Below are 23,496 nucleotides of genomic sequence, written 5' to 3' on the forward strand. Positions count from 1 at the left end.
TATCCTCTGCAGCAGAGGTAAATATGGGTCTTCCATTCCTGTGGTGGTTCTCATGAGAGCCAGTTTCATCATAGCGCTTGATGGTTTTTGCGACTGCACTTGAAGAAACTTCTTGAAATGTTCCGTATTGACTGACCTTCATGTCTTAAAGTAATGATGGACTGTCGTTTCTCTTTGCTTATTTGAGCTGTTCTTGCCATAATATGGACTTGGTCTTTTACCAAATAGGGCTATCTTCTGTATACCACCCCTACCTTGTCACAACACAACTGATTGGCTCAAACGCATTAAGAAGAAAATAAATTCCACAAATTAACTTTTAAGAAGGCACACCTGTTAATTGAAATGCATTCCAGGTGACTACCTCATGAAGCTGGTTGAGATAATGCCAAGAGTGTGCAAAGCTGTCATCAAGGCAAAGGGTGGCTATTTGAAGAATTTCAAATATAAAATATATTTTGATTTGTTTAACACTTTTTTGGTTACTACATGATTCCATATGTGTTATTTCATAGTTTTTATGTCTTCCCTATTATTCTACAATGTAAAAAATAAAGAAAAACCCTTGAATGAGTAGGTGTGTCCAAACATTTGACTGGTAGTGTATGTTTGGTCTGAGACACCAGTATATGTTTGGTCTGAGACACCAGTATATGTTTGGTCTGAGACACCAGTATATGTTTGGTCTGAGACACCAGTATATGTTTGGTCTGAGATACCAGTATATGTTTAGTCTGAGATACACATTACATTGTTTGTGGAGTATTCAACAATACTAGTATGCTGGAGTTTCTTATTTTTCTAATACAATGCCTTTTCACGGGGCGACTGGAAATAAGCTAAGTGAGCGAACTACAGTACAGACAGACAGACAGAGACAGACAGACTTACCCATCCTTTCAGCGGCTCCCAGGCTGGTAATCTATTGCACATGTCTCTCAGGATCCTGAGGATGATGACACACGACTTCAACCCGTTTACTCTGGCCTGGAGTCGGAGAAGAGAGGGAAGGTAACACTGATGCTTACACACACTACCAGAGGAGTGCAATAGACCCACATTCATATTTAGCTAGCGCAAGATTTGATTTGGCTTAGAATAATGCTGTACAGACTGTCACTAGAGAAGTGGTTGAATTATAAACTTGAGGAATATTAGTTCTAGTCTGCAAATAAAGGTTTGGTTGAGAGAGGAGAAAAAAGGTTGAAGGAAGCATATGACAGTCAGGCAGGTTTCGAAAAAGCCAAAAGAAACAAAAGTGTAACAATTGCTTTTGTAGCCTCATATCTCTCTGCATGTAGGCTATTATACTACACAGAGCATGATTGAGCGATTCAATGAATGAGTCATTTTTGTATGAGATATTTTATTTATTTTTTATTATAGTTTGCAGATAGCTGCCATTTCAAATAAATTATGTATTTTGATTAATTTATTTGATTCATTCATTCATTAATTTTCAAGTGATCATAAGGCTACAATAACAATGGAGAGGTTAAGTAGAACTGAGAGCCAACCTGGAACCATTTGGCATGTCGCAGAGCCGCCAGGGCCACCAGGCATCTGTGCCTGTCCAGCATGTCTGCAGGGTCTGTCAGCTCAACACCCTCCACTGGTGAAATAAGAATGGGATATATATATATATATAACATAAAGTAGAACACACACACAAGTGTGTGTTTGAGATCGACTGTATTGCAGTCGACTACTGACCGACTACTGACTCTTCGACTGACCACTCATTGTAGAACAGTCAGTCTGCGGTCACCGACTGCGATATAGTCGATCCCGAAGACGCCCAGACACATACATTCCTAATCCCAAATCGAACCATAGCCCATACCTCCAAGACGTATGATCTAGGAGGATTGGAGAGGTGTAGGTAAGTGTACGTTTTCAGCATATTGCTTACATCTCTGCAATCTTCTCAGATCAAGCGAAGTGCCTAGGGTGTAGGGGCTAGGGGTCCATTTGTAATTGGGCAACACACACGACAGAGGGACACACACGTTGACCAAGGCAAAGTTCTGTCAGAGCACAGCGAATGATTGGCTGAGGATGAGCATCCTGATGATCTGATTGGCTGTGTCAGATTAACAGAGATTAATGGGATTGTGGTGTAGTTGCATGAGAAGAGCTGTTCAGTTAGTTAGAACCTCCATTCCTTCTAAAGTATCTTAGAAGAGCCATCCACATTTCCAGAACAAAGTAAGATAAATATTCTCAATAATTTTCATATAATTAAAAAAATATATCCTGTTCACTGCCACCCATATTTCCAGGACATCTATTTATATGATCAGACAAAATGTGTCTGGGACACCAGGCAAGGCTAGGGTTATTAGGATAAGACAATGGGGCGGCAGGTAGCTTAGTGGGTAAGAGCGTTGTGCCAGTAACCGAAAGGTCGCTGGTTCTAATCCCCGAGCCGACTAGGTGAAAAATCTGTCGATGTGCCCTTAAGCAAGGCACTTAACCCTAATTGCTCCTGTAAGTCGCTCTGGATAAGAGCGTCTGCTAAATGACTAAAATGTAAATGTAAAAGCACTTGTTATTTCAGAATAATCTCATTACAACGAGCATTAGTAAATTCCACTCCATTCCTCTCCATGCACTCAAGCAGCAGGTCCGCAACAGGAATCTTTGTGTGTGTGTGTGTGTCTGTGTGTCTGTGCTCAGATGCATCTGGAGTGGGTTATTACAATGCCTCCACAAAGCAGAGAGCAGGGGAAATAGTCGCAGCGCTCTCTGTACTCAATGTTCCAGAGAAACTGGCCCATAGCTTGATGAGTGCAGAAAAGAGAAAAACAGACCTAAAACTATATTCTAATCATAATATCTGCAGCATTTGTCCTGCTACTTTATCATACAGCAGGCCCAGGTATTGTACCAGCTTCAGTACACTGAGTATGGAGCAAGGAAAAACAGGGCGACTCGTATGGATTAATAAAGTAGCCTACCATTTTTCTAGACCATACTGGTTATCTCTCCTGCCATTCCACTGTTCAACACCCCCAGCTATGTAGCTACTGCACCAGCTCCTCTACCCTCTGTGTGGAGTGAGAGGACAATAGTTTATCATCGCTACATGGGGCCACTCAAGGCTTTACACAGGTTAATTTCACTCACTCCAATCTTCTCCTTCCCTCTCTCCCGATCTCTCTCTCTCTCTAACCCTCTCTCCTCCGTTCTCTCTCTCTCATCATCTCTCCTCAGTCAGACCACTCTACTCAGCTACACACCGAGCTCTTGTTGAGGTTATGAATGGCTCTTTGAAATGGATTTCAGTGCTCCAACCAACACTTACAAATACAGGTTTATCCAACAGAAAGCGTTAACTTGTCGTCTTGAGACAAATTCAAGGTTTGTATTGCCATATCTAAATCTGGTTGAAAATAAATCACTACCCTCCTTCACATGAATGATTGATTATGAATTACATTACGGAACAATTGTGAAATCTATACATTGATCTGAACACATCAAATAAGAGAGCAGTAGTATAATTGATCATTCCATTAAGGATGAAAAAAGCTGTGTCAGAAAGGGCACTTATTGAAACTTGACATTGTTACATTCTGCACCGTAATAAGTTCGATAAACATTGCCTAATAGCATATATAAAGCATTGCCTATCGATCTTAATAGAATATATACAGCAGCAGTGCATATCTATCTATTGCAATGGAGTGGCTCTCAATGCAGCTTGCCATCCAGAAGGGATATTAGATATCCAGAGGGCAATATTAGACTTTTGAAATGGTCACGTTCTTTTAGCTGAGTACAGACAGCACTGGGACTGATGGTGGGTTCATACAAATGACCATCCAGGCAAGGCACAGCGGGTGATATTACACTCTTAGATCTATGTCGAACGAAGGTCTGCTGAGACCAAAACATCACACTTTGTTTAATCTTTATATATATATATATATATTTTAATTATAATGGAGAGAGTGTCGTGCCTCATCTTCTAATCAACGGTACTAGACTCTGGAGCTGGCCATGTTCTTTAAGCTATGTACAGACTGTGTACAGACACACTACAGACAGAGTACAGACACACTGTTTACAGACAGCCACCCAGACTGATGCAGCCTGGGTTCATACCAATTGCTGTGATGAGTTCCTGTTGCCAATGAGTTGCTGTGTGATACTGAGCCGTTCCTCACTGCGACAGGGCCCTTGACCCGCCCCTCGCTCGCTGGAAATACGACGGGTACGGGAGGGATAGTTCCCCTTGATCTACAGCCGCCCCCGTGTCATCTCTCATCTCTCACTCAGACCTTACTGTCGAGCAGGATAGACCAGCACCACGATGGATGGGTGCGTTCCTGGCTCCGCTATTGATTTGTCGGGTCTAGATTTCTCCCTCTCCCTCGCTGTCTGAGTATGGAGCCCTGGTCAAAAGTAGTGCACTATATAGGGAATAGGGTGCTATTTGGGATGCAACCCCTACCTCACGCCCATCTCCTCTTCCCAATTACAAACACACCACACTCCCCTCCAGTAGGCTACCACAGACAGAGGAGGATAGATAGGACAGTAACTGCTGCCATTTTATAACCCTTTTGAGGGATGTTATTTAGCAATGGTTCGGCACTCACAACATCACTTTACAGTGGACAGCTTGTTGTCTCAAAGTGAGAAACAACCCGAGTATGTGAAATAGTACAAGAGATGAAGGAGGAGTGAGAGAGATGGAGACTGTGATGGCGAAAAAGGAAAGAAAGGAATGTGGTGGTTGGGTGTCGATCAGGTCCGTGTTAGTAAGACAGAGGACAAAGATGAAGTTGAAGTACTCAAGTTCACACTGGTCTTTTCTGTATGGTTTCTTTGGTCTCACGCGAACCTCATCTTACTTAGTCATGGTTAGTGAGGGCCCAGGGAGACGGAGAAGATAGACAGATAAACAGAGAGGGGGAGATGATAGACAGAGAGGGTTAGAAAGAGGAGCGGAGAGATAGACAGTGGTGTGAAAAAATGTATGCACTCACTAACTGTAAGTCGCTCTGGATAAGAGTGTCTGCTAAATGACTAAAATGTACATGTAAAAATGTGTCTTATCTGCAGAGAGAACGTGTATTCTAGGGTGGGGCTATGACTCTGCCTTGTCCTGGCCCCCTCCTTCTCCCAGCCCTGTGGCTGTTTGTTTAGCCAAGAGAGGCCCATGGGTCAAATGTGTAGTCTTGGTGTTGACCATGATACATGCTACAGGGCTGCTGAGGCAGCATAGTAGGGTGAAGAATCACTATGACCGCAACTAAACATTTACCACTATTCTTCTGGCTTTCAGGAAAACACGTCAATACAGATTTGAGACTACATGAGCTTTGAGCCTAATATTGCCCAGACTGCTGGATAAATGACGTTATGTTACAGAGTGGTGTGTGTGTACGTGCACACTATGTGCAAGGTTTGATAAAGAGGTAGTGTAGAGGAAATATGGCGTCTTGTCTTATGCATGTATTGTCTCCCCAAGCCAGGAGGATTGGAATACGGGCGTAGCTTGGTAGAGGGCCATAGAACATGGATATATTTTCTGATCAAAGGTTACTGTGTCCCAGTGTAGTGCTGCTAACAACACTAGTGTTGCTGCTCTCTGCAGTAGCATAAATCATACACACACACACGTGCGCACAAACATGCGTATGCAAACCTACACACCTCAATACCTCCCCCTCTATATCCCTCTTCCATGCAAAGACACTCTTTTCATTTCCCCCCTAATCCGTAGGAGAAAAAAGACAATAGACAAACATAAACACAAAAACAGTAGCGACACAGACGTGAGTGTGTTACCTTGTTCGTCCGTGTCGCTGTCCTCTCTCATCTGTGGGGAGGTGAGGGTGACCTTCAGGGTGAGTTTTGGCTCCGTCGTACTACACACCAAGATGGCCGCCTCTGGTACACAGCGCTGCACCTCGTACTTCTCCTCGGTTAACTTCTGTTAGGGGTCAGAGATCAATAACAGCAGGCGTTAGAGGTCAAGGGTTAAAGGTCACAGCCCGGACAAACTGCAAACCCTTGGCTTGGGTCATGACAATCTCGGCTGTGAAAGCCGTTAAGAGCAAGGCCAACCACCAACAGTACATTTCACACACAGGCACTTACGCACACACACACAAACCATCAGAGACGATGCATTTACAAAGCAGATTATGAGAAGAGATAGCGAGAGGGAGAATACAAACAAATAAAGAAAAAAGGCTCCTGATTGAAAACAACATTGTTTGATGTGGAGGCTGAAAGCTGCTTCTGTTGCTATAATCCCTTGTATTAATACCAGCCACACAATTACAATGTGCATGTCCTTTTTATGCATTCTTCCCACACACACACACACACATACACACACACACACACACACAATGTGTGTGTGTCAGTCCTTTTTATTAATTATTCTCTCATACAACGGGAATCAATTACCCCTGGCCCCAGTGATCCGGCTTAAGATCAGATGATGAATTTGTGTCAGCAGCACTCAGACAGCCATACACACTGATAAACACAGACACAGACACACACACACTGACACACACACAAACACTGACACACACACAAAGATACATAAACCCGTGCACAGACATAAACACACACAAACACACTACCAAAGATACATTTTTTTTTTTAAACACACACACACACACTCAAGGATACATAGCTAGTGTGTTCAGTGTGAGGCTGAGGTTGACATGGTGTGGCTGTGTAACTGTGCAGAGAGCCACACAAGACCAATCTGCATTCCATTAGGATGTGATTTAAAGCACAGGGATCTCGGGGCACTGGGATGCATGATTACCACGCATGACACTGCCTGACTGGATGCCTCTGACTGGCTATTTAACATGGAGGGGGCACGCAAGGGGCGAAAGGGAGAGGGGGCCATGGGAGAAGGGGCCATGGAAGAGGGGGAGAGAGGAGATGGGAAGGGGTTGGAGTAATAGGGCAGAACCATAAATGTCCCACAGGTTTCACACAACATTCCACTGACACATGGGAAAACATCCAAAAATGTAGCTTTGATATGGCTATGGATACGAGCATGTGTTAAAATGGAAATGTAGGCCTCAATGTGATGTGGTCCTCTGTAGCTCAGCTGGTAGAGCACAGTGCTTGTAACGCCGAGGTAGTGGGTTCGATCCCCGGGACCACCCATACGCAAAAATGTATGCACGCATGACTGTAAGTCGCTTTGGATAAAAGCGTCTGCTAAATGGCATATTATTATTATTATTAAATCAAGGCCAAGAAAATGCTGAAATGGGTGTCCTGTGAACTCTATACCAAGCTATATGAGACCATATGTTGAGGAGAAACAGGTATGCTTGGGATTAGGAAGTATACAGTGGCAGTTCCTATAAGTATACCTGTTTATGTAGCTAAGGTTAACCTTGACTACATGTATGCTCACGCAAGCATGTGTTTGTGTTTTCGCCAGACAACGTGACCGGGAAGATTTTAATTGACCATCCATTTGACAAATTTACCGGACCCATTTGCATTGGGTGCGTAACCCATTAGGGCATCCACCCACGGTGCTCAGAATGACAGAAATCACATTTAGATGATGGTAATTCATCTTAACAGAACATGCAACTCCTGTAATACACTTGAATGGTGAATGGGTGAGGCGCTTCAATTACCAGTTGAGAAATAAAAAGAGTAGCTGTGATAAGAGTAGCAATGACTGCCCTTATAAAAGCACGTTTCACTCCAGCAGCAACGAGCTGTTAGAGGAGCTGAAGCAGCAACTCTAGCGCTGTCTGACAAGTGATACTCCGCTCAAAATAGGTTCTGTACGCTGTGCGCATGTGATACATGACGACTAATGAAAATACACAGACCCTAATTTCATTCCACTACATTTAGCAAATTCATCTATACACCGATAAGCATGACGGCCAAATGTATTTACATCGACTGATATTTCCATGAATTAATAAAAAGCATTCTTTTGCAAAAGGAATGTTTTTACTCCCGGTCAATTTGGCCGGCAACAATTGTCGGCTTTTCATTAATTTTTTTGGGGCCAAAAGCCCTAACGGAAACCCTGGTGTTTGTGTGTACTGCGTGCATGCGTCTCTCTCATATCTCTTACTTGTATCTGCAGGGGCAGGTTATCACATACAGTGCACAGCAGTGTCTCTGTGGGTTTATCTCTACACATCAGCACCAGCTCCAGGTCCATGTCCTCTTTGATGAGCAGACCTTTAGCCACCAGGCCGATCCTCATCACCCCACACAGCACACCTCCACTGGGCTCCCTGAAGATAACAGGCAGCTGGGTTACACTCAAAACATTGAATTGGTTAACTAACCAACTAACTGACTAACTTACTGAACTACATCAACTGTACTACTACTTAAGTTATTGGAGAAAAGAGATAAATATCAAGTCGTCAATAGAATTCCATAACATCAAGAGTCAGAATTTCTCAATACCTGAAAAAAGAAAAGAACCAATACACATTCCTGTCTACCTGGCAGACACGCAACACATCACCATAGGCCTATATCCCAGCATGCATCAGTTAGAACCAAAACCCCACCTGCTGCTAATGTCTGTGCAGTCATCTGGGCTGGCGCTGGGACTAACGTTGGGGTCATCGTTAAGGTCGTCGTCATGGTCAGCACTACCGTCCTCTGTCATTGTGCTGTCTGTGGGGTTCGGCTGGCCGTCTGTCTGGCCGGCTGCTGCGTCTGCCTGGCTGTTACTCTGCACTGATTGGACATTGCTCTGGTCTATCCAATCAGAGACGTGTTTGAGGGCACCCTCCACAGTGGACACCAGGGTCTGGACCGCCTCCAGTTCAGACGAAGATGGGTAGATGGTGGAGTGTTTGGCCATGACGTGACGGTCATCATTACCGAATGAACGGAAGGACCTCTGTAGGGAGTGGGGGAAAGAGAAGAGGTAAAGAAAAGAGAGAGAAAGAAAGAAAGAAAGAAAGAAAGAAAGAGCGAGAGAGAGAGAGAAAGAGAGAGGAGGGAGGAAGGAGAGGGAGTTAGAAACACAATGAACAGAGAACCCTCACACACCCACACCCAACAAACACAATACACAAATCTATAGGGCACACACTCACACCCATACACACACACCCCTCTCTATTTCCAAACTATTTCTCTATTTTCTATTTCTTGCAAACACAGCCGTCTCGTTAGTAGTTCCAAGGCCACCTCTGGAGAAAAGCATTCAGCAGCATATTAAACTTTAATCAATCAAACTCACCTCAGCTTCTACGGATGGCCAAACAAACGTCTGCCCAGGTAACATATCCTCTAACAGCCCTGTCTGCTCTGCTCTGCTCTGTTCGCACCCTGCCCTGTGCTGTGCTGTGCTGTGCTGTGTCCTCACCATGCCCTGTGCTGCTCTCTCTGCAACCGGCCGTATTGTAGTTACATTCACATTTACATTTTAGTCATTTAGCAGACGCTCTTATCCAGAGCGACTTACAGTTAGTGAGTGCATACATTTTTCATACTGGCCCCCCGTGGGAATCGAACCCACAATCCTGGCGTTGCAAACGCTATGCTCTACCAACTGAGCTACACGGGGCCCTGTATGGAGAGGCCACCACTGGCAGCTTGAATTCCATTTGCACGCACACACACACCTCTCACCAAACCCCTGTCAAACTGAACTACCTCCTGACATAGGGCCGGGGAGGCATTAAAATGCCTGTCAGCACTTTTGATCTTTCAGTCTGTGTATCTGCGTGTGTGTGTGCGTGTGTGTGTCTGTGTGTGTGTGTGTGTGTGTGTGGTTAATGCCTTCAGAATATGAAGAGAAGTAATCAGTGATGTGTTGTGTTGGATTTGCCCCATACATAACGCTTTGTATTCAGGACACCAGCGGAACCCATCCAACTTGAAGGAGCTGGAGCAGTTTTGCCTTGAAGAAACTGGGCAAAACTCCCAGTGGCTAGATGTGCCAAGCTTATAGAGACATACCCCAAGAGACTTGCAGCTGTAATTGCTGCAAAAGGTGGCTCTAACAAAGTATTGACTTTGGGGGGGGGGGGGGGGGGGGGGGTTGTGTAAATCAAATGATACAAATACCCAAAAAAATATATTTTAATTCCAGGTTAAAAATAGGACAAATGCCAAGGGTGGTGAATACTTTCGCAAGCCACTGTATACAAATACAAATACACAATAATGTCAAAGTGGAATTATGTTTTTACAAATTCATTAAAAATGTAAAAGCTGAAATGTCTTGAGTCAATAAGTATTCAACCCCTTTGTTAAATAAGTTCAGGAGTAAAAATGTGCTTAATAAGTCACATAACAAGTTGCATGTTTAACATTATTTTTTAATGACTACATCATCTCTGTACCCCACATATACAATTATCTGTAAGGTCCCTCAGTCAAGCAGTGAATTTCAAACACAGATTAAACTAGGGCTTGGGCGGTATACCGTACTTTAGTATATACCGGTATTGATGCACGGACCGGTTTGGGTTTTACTTGACCTTCTATAACGGTATTTTAATGTTTGGTTTGTTAAATGTGATATACCATGTGTTACGTAAATTTTTTATAGTTTACACCTTTACTTGAGTCATCTCTCTCCCCTCTCTCTCTCTCCATGCCGCTTTCCACACAGACTTAACCACGCCCCCGGTCACTCAAGGAGCGCATTTGTTGTTGCTTGACCACAAGACACTTACGTTCAGTCTGCATGGTCAATGCAGCACATGCAACAGTGTTGATGACAACGATGTTGTTTCCACTTTGCTTCTTAATATAAATCCACAAGCGTCCTATAATTACACTATTAGTTTGTGTTTCTTACATCTGCAAACAGCTAGTTTTTCTTTTCTTAGCAGGTTTTAGCTAAATCGTTTTAGCCGTTAATGCTAATCGCTAATTACCTGGCTAAAATGTCTAAAAACATGTTTTCACTTTGTCCTTATGGGGTAGAGTGTGTAGATGGGTGTGAAAAAAATCATATTTAATCAATTTTGTATTCAAGCTGTAACACAACAAAACGTGTAATAAGTCAAGGGGTATGAATACTTTTTGAAGGCACTGTATGTGTTGCCAGCAAATGTATCATCCTTATGGGTGGGACATCAATTTAAAGCCAATGACAGCCTCCATCTGATGGCAGCGACCCCACCACCTCACACTGTCAGCCACCCCTCCTAAACATCCTCAATCAAGCCGAGTTCAATTCCAGCCTCCCCCTGACTCACCCACACTGCTAAGGGGGAGGAGGGGGAGGAGGGACCAGCAGTGCTGGGGGAACTGGCCCCATTCTCTTATCTATTACAAATTCATATCTATCTACATAGCTGGGTGAGACAACCACATATCACAATCGCAGCGGGTACGTAGATTTTCCCTCAATAAAGTAGCAAAGGCAGTGCTAGTAGGAAAATACATTTATTTTAAATAAAAACATGGCTCCTCTGCTCTACATCAAATCCTTATGTATATCAGAATCCACTCTGTTCGTGCCATTTGGTGTAGCCTAACAAGTTTGACAAGTTTAGCATGACATGATTGATATCTTATCTTCTCAATAACATTAACGACATATTTAAAGTCAGTATTAATCGACGACATGTCATGTTTTATCACCATCCCGTACACGTTTTACTCTATCCTCCTCACCCAAACACTGCTTGTGTCCTGACCTTTAGAGTAGCAGAGAGGATGACATGTCGCTCCTTACTATCAATCCTCTAGAAATCACTGCCACAGCAGAACAGAAGTAGCAAACTCCAGCCTAATTTACACTGTGACATTTTCCAGAGGACAAAGGTAGTAGGACAGAAACAGGACTGCTTACACAAAGGTCAACGGAATTTTTGTTCTAATCAGGAGTAACACTGCAAACTTTTCATTCCATCCCCATTTGGGTGCACATGCTGCTTTAGTGTTTTTCTTTTCTAAATGAAGAGGAGAGGCTTTAGTGTGTGTGTGTGTGCGTGTGTGCGTGTGTGTGTGTGTGTGTGTGTGTGTGTGTGTGTGTGTGTGTGTGTGTGTGTGTGTGTACGTATGTGTGTTTGTGTGTGTGCGCGCGTGCGTGCGTAATTCCAGGGGCGTGATACAGCATGTATAGCGGAGGTCAATTATCCTGCTCTACCATTAGTCTCCATTCATACATTCTAATATTATATCACAGTGTGTGTGTGTGTGTGTGTGTGTGTGTGTGTGTGTGTGTGTGTGTGTGTGTGTGTGTGTGTGTGTGTGTGTGTGTGTGTGTGTGAAGTGTGTGTGTGTGTGCGTGCGTGCGTGTCTTCCTGCTCTGTACGGTGCTGTGTTTAACAGGCTCCCAGTAGTAGAGTTTATGAGGCGTTTCTAATGTGAGCCGTAACAGTTATAAAACACTATAAAACATCAGTAAAAGCTGAAGGAACCCGGGTTTAAGGGCCACAAAGGTGTAATGTAGGTGGTGGCAACCACACGCTGCAGGTAAATCTGCTGCCTTTATAATCTGATACCTACTTTACCAGCTGGCTAGGCTAGCCTCATGTGATGGGCTTCTGGGCTTTTATATTAGACACAGGGATGGGAACCAAGATGATAATTCTACTTACACACAAACACGCACACACACACTGATTACTTGGTGAATGAGACGTCGCTGCAGTGCAATGGCCCTGCATGAGACTAATGAGTTTCAGCTACCTCGCGGTGACACACACACCATCTCGTAGCACAGGCTCGGTTTATCCCACCTCGTTGTCACACACACACTCCATCTCGCACACACTCCATCTCGAAGACAGCTGTCGTCGTCAACCACCCCGCCCTCCCGCCCGCCATGAGTCCCAGAGGTCCCTCATCCAATATGTTACTGAGACATCTATCCAATCACAGGCAGGATGAGGAGTAATGAATTAGAAATTAGTTTACTATCACAGAGGATTGAAGAGCACACCTCCTGAGACTGAAAATATTGCTGAAATACAGGAATTTTGCTCAATTTTAACACACTGAAACTTCAAACTGAATTTAAAAAGTACAATTTAAACTTTAAAATAAGCTTTATTCTTGCACTTCATAGACGTGGCATAAATAATGTATAAGGAGGAGCTACTTATGTAGAAGAGTCTGAAAGGGCCTTAAATGTTTCCCCCACAACACATACAGTAATATTGTCAACAACAGATCCTCTACATTAGACAAGTTTAATGCCTTTTTAACAGAGTGTTGAAATAGTAGTCCACTGGGAGTCGTCACCACTTGGCCACACACAATTATTTTTTTCACTGTCAACTATCTACACACACACACACACACAGCCACAGACACACACACAGCCCTGTCAACTAGTCTGGTATCTATAGCACACTGGGGACAACTGTCAACAATCTACTACACACAGGGGAGGGGACTGGTCTCAGTCTGACTAACTGGCTCTGGATTTGGGATGTCCTGTCCCACAGCCCACAAATATAAATAACACACAACCACACACAACTACACACAACCACAGGTGTGAGTGAAGGGGAGGTTATAGGCATAAGCTTAAGGTAAAAGTAAACACCGCAGCCATTGCTAGCTAGCCAACACTACCAGATAGCAGTACTGTAGCAACTAAAAACAATATCATTTTAGTTAATGAGAATTTTGCAACGTAAAGCTTCACTTTCTGAACATTCGAGATGTGTAGTCCACTTGTGTAGCTAGCATTACTGACTTTGTGCTAGCTAGCCAACATTTAATTATTTCTGCGTTATGAAAGGAACTAGACACGGACATGAATGATCTGTTTAGTGTGTTAACACACTATTGGTAGTTTGTTGTAACCAATTATTGGTGCTAAACCGTGTTTTATTGGATGCTAGCATGCTAGTTAGCTATGGCGTCATAGGATACGGTGCCCTGGGCGGTTTTCACGGAAGAATACTGTACCAAGTTAGCTAGCTGAATAAACTAAGTTAGAGTCTATTCCTAGAAAACATTGAACCGCTGTAGTTTACAACAATTATAATTTCTAAAGTGGAAGTTGGGAGAGTTATATTTGAGTGTTTCAGTGAAAGGTAAGTGAGGGAGGCCCCGCTCTCTCGCTTCCCCAGATGTTTAGTTAATTTTATTCCGATCTCTTTTGCATTATTGTAGCCTTTTCTGTAGCCTGTCAACTATGTGTCTGTCTATCCCTGTTCTCTCTTCTCTGCACAGGCCATACAAACACTTCACACTGTGTGGCTGCTGCAACTCTAATCTGGTGGTCCCTGCTCGCACGACCCACGTAGAGTTCCAGGTCTCCGGCAGCCTCTGAAACTGCCGTTCTGCAGCCAACAAGGCAGAGTTCCTCTCAGCCTATGCTACCCTCCAGTCCCTCGACTTCTTGGCGCTGACGGAAACATGGATTACCACAGAAAACACTGCTACTCCTAAATGCTCTTTCCTTATCTGATCATGTGTTCTCACATACCCCGAGAGCATCTGGTCAGCGCGGCGGTGGCACAAGAATCCTCATCTCTCCCAAGTGGACATTCTCTCTTTTCCCCCTGACCCATCTGTCTATCTCCTCATTTGAATTCCATGCTGTCACAGTCACTAGCCCATTCAAGCTTAACATCCTTATCATTTATCGCCATCCAGGTTCCCTTGGAGAGTTCATCAATGAGCTTGACGCCTTGATAAGTTCCTTTCCTGAGGATGGCTCACCCCTCACAGTTCTGGGTGACTTTTAACCTCCCTATGTCTGCCTTTGACTCATTTCTCTCTGCCTCCTTCTTTCCACTCCTTTCCTCTTTTGACCTCACCCTCTCACCGTCCCCCTCTACTCACAAGGCAGGCAATACGCTTGACCTCATCTTTACTAGATGCTGTTCTTCTACTAATCTCACTACAACTCCCCTCCAAGTCTCCGACCACTACTTTGTATCCTTTTCTCTCTCGCTCTCCTCCAAAACTACTCACTCTGCCCCTACTCAGATGGTAATGTGCCGTCGCAACCTTCGCTCTCTCTCTCCCGCTACTCTCTCCTCTTCCATCCTATCATCTCTTCCCTCTGCTAAATCCTTCTCCCTCCGATCTCCTGATTCTGCCTCCTCAACCCTCCTTTCCTCCCTTTCTGCATTTTATGACTCTCTATGTCCCCTATCCTCCCGGCCGGCTCGGTCCTCCCCTCCTAATCCGTGGCTTGACGACTCATTGCGAGCTCACAGAACAGTGCTCCGGGCAGCCGAGCGGAAATGGAGGAAAACTAGACTCCCTGCGGACCTGTCATCATTTCACTTCCTCCTCTCTACATTTTCTTCCTCTGTTTCTGCTGATAAAGCCACTTTCTACCACTCTAAATGTCAAGCCTCTGCCTCTAAACCTAGGAAGCTCTTTGCCACCTTCTCCTCCCTCTCTGTGGATGACTTCGTCAACCATTTTGAAAAGAAGGTTGACGACATCCGATCCTCATCCATTAAGTCAAATGACACCGCTGGTCCTGCTCACACTGCCCTACCCTATGCTTTGACTTCTTTCTCCCCTCTCTCTCCAGATGAAATCTTGCGACTTGTGACGGCCGGCCGCCCAACAACCTGCCCACTTGACCCTATCCCCCTCTCTTCTCCTAACCATTTCCGGAGACCTTCTCCCTTACCTCACCTCGCTCATCAACTCATCCTTGACCGCTGGCTATGTCCCTTCCGTCTTCAAGAGAGCGAGAGTTGCACCCCTCCTCAAAAAACCTACACTCGATCCCTCCGATGTCAACAACTACAGACCAGTCTCCCTTCTTTCTTTTCTCTCCAAAACTCTTGAGCGTGCCGTCTCTAGCCAACTCTCCTGCTATCTCTCTCAGAATGACCTTCTTGATCCAAACCAGTCAGGTTTCAAGACTGGTCATTCAACTGAGACTGCTCTTCTCTGTGTCACGGAGGCTCTCTGCACTGCTAAAGCTAACTCTCTCTCCTCTGCTCTTATCCTTCTAGACCTATCTGCTGCCTTTGATACTGTGAACCATCAGATCCTCCTCTCCACCCTCTCCGAGTTGGGCATCTCCGGCGCTGCTCAGTTCTAGGCCCTCTCCTATTCTCTCTATACACCAAGTAACTTGGCTCTGTCATATCCTCACATGGTCTCTCCTATCATTGTTACGCAGACAACACACAATTCATTTTCTCCTTTCCCCCTTCTGATAACCAGGTGGCGAATCACATCTCTGCCAGACATATCAGTGTGGATGTCGTATCACCACCTCAAGCTGAACCTCGGCAAGATGGAGCTGCTCTTCCTCCCGGGGAAGGACTGCCCGCTCCATGATCTCGCCATCACGGTTGACAACTCCATTGTGTCCTCCTCCCAGAGTGCAAAGAACCTTGGCGTGACCCTGTACAACACCCTGTCGTTCTCTGCTAACATCAAAGCGGTGACCCGATCCTGCAGGTTCATGCTCTACAACATTCGCAGAGTACGACCCTACCTTACACAGAAAGCGGCACAGGTCCTAATCCAGGCACTTGTCATCTCCCGTCTGGATTACTGCAACTCGCTGTTGGCTGGGCTCCCTGCCTGTGCCATTAAACCGCTACAACTTATCCAGAACGCTGCAGCCTGTCTGGTGTTCAACCTGGCTTCCAGTTGAAGTTCGCATCTACTACAAAACCATGGTGCTTGCCTACGCAGCTGTGAGGGGAACGGCACCTCCTTACCTTCAGGCTCTGATACTACACCCAAACGAGGGCACTACGTTCATCAACCTCTGGCCTGCCAGCCCCCCTAACTCTACGGAAGCACAGTTCCCGCTCAGCCCAGTCAAAGCTATTCGCTACTCTGGCACCCCAATGGTGGAACAAGCTCCCCCACGACGCCAGGACAGCGGAGTCACTGACCACCTTCCGGAGACACTTGAAACCCTACCTCTTTAAGGAATACCTGGAATAGTATAACAGTAATCCTTCTCTGAATGTCCTTGAGTGGCCCAGCCAGAGACCGGACTTGAACCCGATCTAACATCTCTGGAGAGACCTGAAAATAGCCGTGCAGCGATGTTCCCCATCCAACCTGAGAGGATCTGCAGAGAAGATTGGGAGAAACTCCCCAAATACAGGTGTGCCAAGCTTCTTCGCATCATAGAAGAAGACTCGAGGCTGTAATCGCTGCCAAAGGTGTTTCAACAAAGTACTGAGTAAAGGGTCTGAATACTTATGTAAATGTGTTATTTCAGTATTTAATTTTTTTAGACATTTGCAAAAATGTCCAGAAACCTGTTTTTGCTTTGTCATTATGGGGTATTGTGTGTAGATTGATGAGGGGGGGGGGATGATTTAATCCATTTTAGAATAAGGCTGTAACGTAACAAAATGTGGAAAAAGTAAAGGGGTCTGAATACTTTCCGAATGCACTGTATATCTGTGAGAGATGACACTGTGTACATGAGGGCTTGACATTCAGGGCTGCCAGCTGGCCCGGGGAGGTTTTGGAAACCCTCTGGGCCAGTCGATCATCCCGTCAGTGGCCCGCTTGGGCCAGTGAAAAAAACATTGTAATAAAGATATATTTTATCTAGGCTATATAATTGATTTTAAAACACTGATGAATTCCGGAAGCTGTTAGTTCGTTATGTCCATTACTTATCACACGCAACGCAAGCCACACACATATAGCCTAGTTTGAGATAATCTGTCGGGCAGAGAGATCGCGCAGCTCTCAAACAGCTGCTTGTTGAAGATCGACAGCGGTAGGGGTAAGAAAGCCGTAGGAAAGATGCTCCAAGTTATGATATATACAGGTAAATGCCAAGGAAAGAATGGGTATGCAAACCAGGTATTTCAAAAGTTAAAAGTCTTGGTTGAATATTTGCGATGCGCAATTCAGTCATCATGGAATAGCCTACCTTAAAAATCTGACAACATCGAATGTTGGTTTCAACTTGGTTTTCCATACAAGTGTTCCATAACAAAGGGAAACCTGTTTTCTGCTTGCTTTTTCCTGATACATGATACAATAACCCCTAAATAACTCTTCAACATCTCAAATGGCGAGACTGACTAGTTACCACTTGGACAGACTTCATTAGTGCATTTGTGTCGGGAGCATGGAGTCTATTTAGTCAGGCAATGCCCACATTATTCTGACATATTTTAGAATGTAAAAATAATGTGAATGTCAATGCATAATGTAATTGGGAAGGCCTATAAAACAAAATCATTATTCTTAAAGTGGTACTTTTGTTGCTTACATTTTGTGGGAAGTTTTATTCTATAGGCTATTACAACAAATTTAAAATGTAGGTCCTTACAATTAAATGCTTGAAAAAGACATTGAAAGTCGTTGAATTTGACTTGCCAATGTCTGCATGAACCCTGTATAGGCTACTTGCTCAGCCCAAATGAAAATAAAATCACCTGAAATTATGCGCGCATCATTCGCTTTCCTGTCCGATCCTGACCCGGGCCAGTATTTTTTTCATTCGGGCCAGTAGCTTTCAGTTGGCACTGGCCTGGTGTCCCACTGGCAAATGTACCTGAATGTCGAGCCCTGTACATGTTCTTGTGTTTACACTGCGGACTCTGCGGAGAGAGTATGTTCCCACTCGGCACAGACGTCAATTCAACGTCTATTCCACGTTGGTTCAACGTAATGTCATCGAAATGACGTGGAAACAACGTTGATTCAACCAGTGTGTGCCTAGTGGGTTATTGTTGCTGTCCGTGTGTGTATGAACGTGTGCCAACTGCCCAGAGTGTTTGCCTCTGCGCTCCCCTTGCTTCTGCAATTACACCACACCAATTACAACCAGTTAGCCACAATACATTAACACATTAGACGGCATACTACATGTGGAGCTCTGCTGTATAGTGAATGTGCTCTGCCCTCGAATAATAACATCTTCAGTTCAATGCACACTCCAAGTTGTTGCTATATACCTACTTACTGGTCTGGTAGCCATGTTTCCCCTCGCTATTCCACCATAAACTGGCTAAACAAGTGTGCAGGCCAGGAGATTGTGTGTGTGTGTACACAATAACTAGTGTGTAGTGAGAGCAGTGTGAGAGAGTGTGTTGGTCTGTTGGGAACAATATACACACCACAGGAGGTTGGTGGCACGTTAATTAGGGAGTACGGGCTCGTGGTAATGACTGGAGCGGAATCAGTGGAATGGTATCAAATACATGGTTTCCATGTGTTTGATGATTCCATTCGCTCAGTTCCAGACATTAATATGAGCCGTTCTCCCCTCAGCAGCCTCCACTGATCCACACGCTGTTCAGTGATGTGTGTAGCATTCCCAGAGTGAGTGTAAAGCACAGAGGTGTGTATCATGTGAGTATGGAGTGTTTGTGTATACAATGTTTGTGTGCATGCCATGCATGTGTAGTGTGTGTCGCACACTTGTGTGTATCACGCCTGTGTAGAGTGTGTGTGTCGCGTGGCTTAGTGAGTGCACAGTGAGGGAGGATATAGTCCGGGGCAGAAGAGCGACGTGGCAGAGAGAGGAGAGGGATGTGAACAGCCCCGGGCAGATTGCATTAAAAATTCATCCTGTGATTTACCAGCACTACGCTTGGCAGCTCTTACACAAAAGATGGCCCCATTTTATTGTGTTTTTTACAGCCTTTCAAATTACCACACGCACGTGCGCAGGCGCAACACATGCGCACACACAGTCTTGTGCAGGGCAGGCACACACACGTACACACACCATCTCAGAGTAGGAGTTCTGATCTAGGATCGGTTTTGCCTTTTAAATCATAAAGAATTAGAGGCGGGACCTGATCCTAAATCAGCACTTTTAGACGCTTCTGGAATACGGGCCCAGATAGCCAAGCTAATGATATTCATATTTGCCCTTTGCTCCTCGTAATGTGACCGTGTTCAGTATTAGCGTTTATGGGCTGCAGTAAAGAGTTATGGCTTCAGGGTGTTAAAGAGATCCGCTGACTTTGCCTTGTCTCCTGGTGCCATTTAACTGACTACCTGGGTAGAGCAAAGCTGACAAGGAACTGAAAATTAACAAGGTCGCCCCACCTTCCCTGGAGAGTCGATAGAGATGGAGATCCTAGACGGATTGTGTGTGTGTGTGTGTGTGTGTGTGTGTGTGTGTGTGTGTGTGTGTTTGTGTGTATCTGGGTGTGTACACATGGAGGGAAAAATCCAACAAAAAGACAATAAGGAAGCAGAGCGCTGTGCTGTGGCCTTGCAGTGCAGAGTGTTTGAGCTCCAAGGTCACCCCCACTCTCTTGCATCACCCCAGTCAGCCATCCAGCCATGTTGTGTGTGTGCGCGTTTGTGTGTGTGTGTTTCCTTACCAGCCCAGCTAGTGTTAGCACGGCCCTCATCATCAAGGGTTATTTTTGAACCCCCCGCCCACCCCTTCGCCTCCCCCCAACCCCCATCCAGTTTTTAATAATTCATGGTGCTGCCTGCACTCCCCTGAGGCTCAACTCTAGAGTCAGGGGTAGGGACCATTAATCAATCCCTGATCTCTCTCTCTCTCTCTCTCTCTCTCTCTTCCTCCACCTCTCTCTGTCCCTTGTTCTCGTCCTCTCCTTTCTAATTCCCCTCTCTCTCCTTCCTCTGACTCCCTACCTCATCCTCTCTTGTCCTCTCTCTTTCTCCCTGTTCCTCTCCTCTCTCTCTTTTTCCTCCTCTCCCCCGCTCTTTGTTGAGGTTCAACAGTGCTACATCGTCAGGTAGACTACTTCTCACTGACACAGCAATCTGCACTGCAATGTTTCACCATCACACTACTCTTATCAGATTGACCTATCATGGCCCAAGTCTATATGAACTGGTCCTTTACTGCTCAGAGTAATATTACACACCTCCCACCTTCATTATTACCACAATCTAGTGAGCATCTATGGTGGCCTTTTGCCAGGCCGTCATTGTAAATAATAATTTGTTCTTAATTGACCTGCCTGGTAAAATATGTTAAATAAATACTAAATAAAAAGCATCTATGCTGAAGATATTCAGCAGACTTCCCAGTTTGTGATCTACTGAACAAGACTCTCTACTGAGGAAGAACTGTATTGAGCTGTATGTATGCCTACTGTAGAAAATAGTCACCAGCTTTCGTGGTGTAACAGAAGAGATTAACATATGAAGAGTTTGATTCCAAAACATTTTTCACATTTGCATTTTTTCATCTGGAATGGATTCTCATGGGCCCCTGTCTGAAATGAATGCTCATGGGTCCCTTTCTATGTGTATGAATTATGGCTGTTCTCATACTTTTAAAACATTGACTTTAGATGTGCTTTAAAATGTGTTTTATATCCGACACACTTGTTTCATACCAAAATGCGGTATTTCCAAAGCCATGTGTTTAGAGAGTTGGGACAATATAGTTGAAACAAATGTATTATTTGAATATTTATTTATTATGTATCGATACTTTATTACATGTAACTGTTTAAAACCAAATCTGAATACTTTTTCTATATGAGTTATGTTGTTTGAGGTGGATAGGCTATATAACGTTTTGCCACAAAACATGATTATTTGTCTCTCTAAAATAATATTACCTTGCAATATAAATAAATATACAGTACCAGTCAAAAATGTAGACACACCTACTCATTCAAGGATTTTTCTTTATTTTTACTATTTTCTACATTGTAGAATAATAATGAAGACATCGAAACTATGAAATAACATATATGGAATCATGTAGTAACCAAAAAAGTGTTAAACAAACCCAAATATATTTTATATTTTTCAAAGTAGCCACCTTTGCCTTGATGACAGCTTTGCACACTCTTGACATTCTCTTAACCAGCTTGATGAGGAATGCTTTTCCAACAGTTTTGAAGGAGTTCCCACATATGCTGAGCACTTGTTGGCTGCTTATCCTTCACTCTGCGGTCCAACTCATCCCAAACCATCTCAATTGGGTTGAGGTCGGGTGATCGTGGAGGTCAGGTCATCTGATGCAGCACTCCATCAATCTCCTTGGTCAAATAGCCCTTACACAGCCTGGAAGTGTGTTTTGGGTCATTGTCCTGTTGAAAAACAAATGATAGTCCCACTAAGCGCAACCCAGATGGGATGGTGTATCGCTACAGAATGATGTGGTAGCCATGCTGGTTAAGTGTGCCTTGAATTCTTAATAAATCACAGACAGTGTCACCAGCAAAGCACCCCCACACCATCACACCTCCTCCTACATGCTTCACGGTGGGAACCACACATGTAGAGATCATCCATGCACCTACTCTGCGTCTCACAAAGACACGGCGGTTGGAACCAAAAATCTCAAATTTGGACTCATTAAACCAAAGGTCTAATGTCCATTGCTCATGTTTCTTGGCCCAAGCAAGTCTCGTCTTCTTATTGGTGTCCTTTAGTAGTGGTTTCTTTGCAGCAATTCGACCATGAAGGCCTGATTCACGCAGTCTCCTCTGAACAGTTGATGTGTCTGTTACTTGAACTCTGTGAAGCATTTATTTGGGCTGCAATCTGAGGTGCAGTTAACTCTAATGAACTTATCCTCTGCAGCAGAGGTAACTCTGGGTCTTCCTTTCCTGTGGCGGTCCTCATGAGAGCCAGTTTCATCATAGCGCTTGATGGTTTTTGAGACTGCACTTGAAGAAACTTTAAAAGTTCTTGAAATGTTCTGTATTGACTGACCTTCATGTCTTAAAGTAATGATGGACTGTCGTTTCTCTTTGCTTATTTGAGCTGTTCTTGCCATAATATGGACTTGGTCTTTTACCAAATAGGGCTATCTTCTGTATACCCCCCACCTTGTCACAACACAACTGATTGGCTCAAACGCATTAAGAAGGAAAGAAATTCCACAAATTAACTTTTAACAAGACACACCTGTTAATTGAAATGCATTCCAGGTGACTACCTCATGAAGCTGGTTGAGAGAATGCCAAGAGTGTGCAAAGCTGTCATCAAGGCAAAGGGTGGCTACTTTGAAGAATTTCAAATATAAAATATATTTTGATTTGTTTAACACTTTTTTGGTTACTACATGATTCCATATGTGTTATTTCATAGTTTTGATGTCTTCACTATTATTCAACAATGTAGAAAATAGTAAAAATAAAGGAAAACCCTTGAATGAGTAGGTGTGTCCAAACTTTTGCCTGGTACAGTATGTTTTAAATCATGTCTGTCTTTTCACAAGCCCATGTCATGGTAAGAAGAAAAAATAAAAGCTCTCTCTTTCACAAGATGTGTTTTTAATTCAAGTAAATTTACCAATATTTCTGAAAATGTATATATTGTGTTTTGGAATTAAACTCTTCATATTCATACTCACTCATCCTACACATTCTGACAGGAAGCTCTTGCACAAGCAGAAACACACACACACACTACTTACCATGCCTGCGAAAGGAGTGGGTGCTCCTCGTCCGTCTCCTTGTGTGGCCCGGGTGTGTTGCCGGGGCAGCTCTGTGTTGTCAGGACAGGTCAGGGGTCTCCTCTGCTCTCTGACTCCTCCTCATACGCTCCCCTCAGAGCCCCCTGCCTACAGACCTGATCTGCTTCCCTCTGTCTCACCTGGAGATGGAGGGAGAGAGAGAGAGAGAGGAGGGAGGGAGAGAGAGAGAGAGAGAGAGAGAGAGA

At 44.3% G+C, this 23,496-nt stretch overlaps 1 protein-coding gene across 1 annotated transcript in view; it reads right to left on the minus strand.

The window, feature by feature from the left end:
- The window catches only part of strbp (spermatid perinuclear RNA binding protein), a 111,815-nt gene that overhangs the window by 20,655 nt on the left and 67,664 nt on the right, over window positions 1-23,496 (minus strand). Inside the window, exons 3-8 of the mRNA XM_084160923.1 lie at window positions 23,252-23,430; window positions 8,553-8,890; window positions 8,102-8,267; window positions 5,803-5,947; window positions 1,518-1,612; window positions 892-987 (exon numbers count right to left, since the gene is read on the minus strand). Of these exons, the coding sequence (XP_084017049.1) occupies window positions 892-987; window positions 1,518-1,612; window positions 5,803-5,947; window positions 8,102-8,267; window positions 8,553-8,890; window positions 23,252-23,254 (843 nt within the window). The 5' untranslated portion in view covers window positions 23,255-23,430. The remainder of the gene's footprint in view (window positions 1-891; window positions 988-1,517; window positions 1,613-5,802; window positions 5,948-8,101; window positions 8,268-8,552; window positions 8,891-23,251; window positions 23,431-23,496) is intronic.

Source organism: Coregonus lavaretus, assembly GCF_964263955.1.
Source record: "Coregonus lavaretus genome assembly, chromosome: 4".
NCBI lineage: Eukaryota > Metazoa > Chordata > Actinopteri > Salmoniformes > Salmonidae > Coregonus > Coregonus lavaretus.